General features: G+C 42.4%; 1 protein-coding gene across 1 annotated transcript in view; it reads right to left on the bottom strand.

Moving 5' to 3' along the window:
* Window positions 1-733: 733 nt before the first annotated feature.
* The window catches only part of ephb4a (eph receptor B4a), a 31453-nt gene continuing 29858 nt past the window's right edge, over window positions 734-2328 (bottom strand). Inside the window, exons 16-17 of the mRNA XM_084028406.1 lie at window positions 2200-2328; window positions 734-1908 (exon numbers count right to left, since the gene is read on the bottom strand). The exon at window positions 2200-2328 is cut by the window's right edge and continues 30 nt beyond it. Coding sequence (XP_083884532.1) covers window positions 1800-1908; window positions 2200-2328 — 238 coding nt within the window. The 3' untranslated portion in view covers window positions 734-1799. The remainder of the gene's footprint in view (window positions 1909-2199) is intronic.

The following is a 2328-nucleotide window of genomic DNA, read 5'->3' as shown; positions in this document are numbered from 1 at the left end:
ATTTTGTATGCAACGTGGTTCATTTTCCTGATTCACTGCAGGAAAATGATGTACGACCTTAATGTCAAAAAGACTGGTATTATCCTTCATGAGATACAAAGTCCTTGAGCAATACTCTGACATTTTGAAGTCCAGGCAGTTATTCTTCTTCAACAAGCACTTGCAATAATATGAGGGGATCAAACAGCAGCTCAACGGTGTTGTTAGCATTCCAACCAGAAACCAATGGATACTACTTGCTACGGGCTAGCAAGATGGTAGCTACGTGTTGTTTACTATGCTCAGTGATAATCAACCTTTTGTAGCTTTGGGGCAAAAACAGCAGCTCTTAGCTGAGCACACAACCAGCAATCAATGAAAGAAAATAACACACCAAAACTAACGTAGTGAAACAGGGAGGGGTGCTACTCAAACAACTCCACCGCGTTGTTAGCATTCCAACCTGAAACCTACGGACACGAATGACTGCAAGTTAGCTTAGCTGGTTGCTAAGATGTTAAGACTTTTAACAGATTATGTGTAGCTTTGAGGCAATTTGCCAACAATGTAGCTACAGCTACCAGCTAAGCTAGCATGTTAGCTTGACGTGCAGCTGCACAGTGTTTCCAATGATAAATGTTGTACTTTGTAGACTTCACAACCCAGCATGAAAAAAACAATACACTCAACTTCAAAATGTCAAAGTAATCCTTTGAGGTAAATTTTAATGAGACAAGAACCACTCATGAGAGTTTTCTTTTTTTTTTTATAAAATTGGCATTTAAGTCCACAAAGACGACTGAATGGCACTGAAAGATGGGGAATACAGAGTAAGAGAATTAAAAATGCATCAGTAATATCAAGAAAAACAAGTTTGAGGCCAGATAGCTTCCCGATTCTACAGTGTTCTCTGGTCTCTGAGTCCACTTGGTCCTTGTTCAGCCCGACTATAATGAAACTGAGCTGCCAGCAGAAACACGGGCAGTAGAAATATGCAACCACAACTCCAAGAGAAACACATGGAGTTACGGAAGATTACAATTCACTCTGAAATGACAAAAAGTGCTGATGTGTCTCGACGTCTCTCTTCTTACATGCTGTGGAGATGATGAGGGGAGAGACTGAAGAAGTCTGACTGGGACAAGTACAGCGCTCTCCAATGTTTGCATTACACATCACGCCTGAGTAAAGAAGAGGTAATGTTGAAATCAAATAGCCAAAAAAAAAAAGAAGTGAAAATCCAACAGTTAAAATGCAGTCTTGAAGAGGAAAATGTCAATATAGTAATCCAGATGGATTTAATGCAAGACACACAGGGTGGTTCTCATTCATAATTACACAACAGTATGAAAAGTGAAATCCTCGGATTGTCACTGGCATTTCTTTTCATCTCCTTTGGTGTAGTGAGTTTTTACTGGGACAACAAGCCAGTCCATTGCCGGTTTCCAAAATGACATGATACGACAGAAAACGTTGTAAATTCTGGTTTTCTCCTCTTGGTTTAGAACTTTTATTGGGTCCAAACGTCAGGCAGATACAAAAACACCGACCGCAGTCAAGTCTGCACAACGTCAACATCCTCCCGTGGTCGCTGTGGGTGACAGGGACTCGCCAGCTTCGGGCGACTCTCTCATCCTGATGGGAAAGTCCTCTTGAGTCGTTTATTATTCAAAATGTTTATTTCTGGTCATAAGTAAACTCTGCCAATCTCCCTTGGAGTCTGTGTTCAAAGTGGGTCACAGGAGACGATCCAGAGTGCTTTCGGTACATTGGCTGCACCAGTGTGCTGGTGTTCATGTCCAGATCAGGAGACGGGCGAGCTAGAAGGTCACAGTTGTAGTGCTCTTGTTCCGAAAGGTCATTGTCTGGATGCTGGAAAGGATTTTCCTCTGGTGCCCGGCCAAGGTCACTCCCATGTGCAGAAGATCCCTTAATACAAAGAAAAAAATCAATTATTACAAAAAAAAAGAAAGATATAGATTTGGTGGGCTTGATTTTTCAGTCATCACGTTTTTGCTCTCTGGGTTTCCATCATCTTACATTTCAATAAAAACTCTACTACAGGTGTTTGTGGTCAAAAAGTAATTTAGTCGTTTTGCAACTGTAGCTACTAAAAGCCACGAGGCTAGCTCCCCGATCTTCTACCATCAAAGTGTGCGATTTAAAGCAAAGAGTTCCTCCAGAGATACGATCTGTTTAGATTAGAAAACTGGAACTGACTGTGTGGTGATCGGAGCCAGCTGGTCCACCGAGTTGAAGCCGGCCTGCAAGAAGCTGTCTTCGTAGCGCTCCATCTTGATGGCCCGAAGCCATTCCCCCACTGAAGCGCACGACGAGAGGGCTAAAGGT

This window comes from Eutrigla gurnardus (assembly GCF_963514095.1).
Source record: "Eutrigla gurnardus genome assembly, chromosome: 15".
Taxonomy (NCBI): domain Eukaryota; kingdom Metazoa; phylum Chordata; class Actinopteri; order Perciformes; family Triglidae; genus Eutrigla; species Eutrigla gurnardus.
The sequence above is the reverse complement of the archived record's forward strand: the minus strand, read 5'-3'. Positions and strand labels throughout refer to the sequence as shown.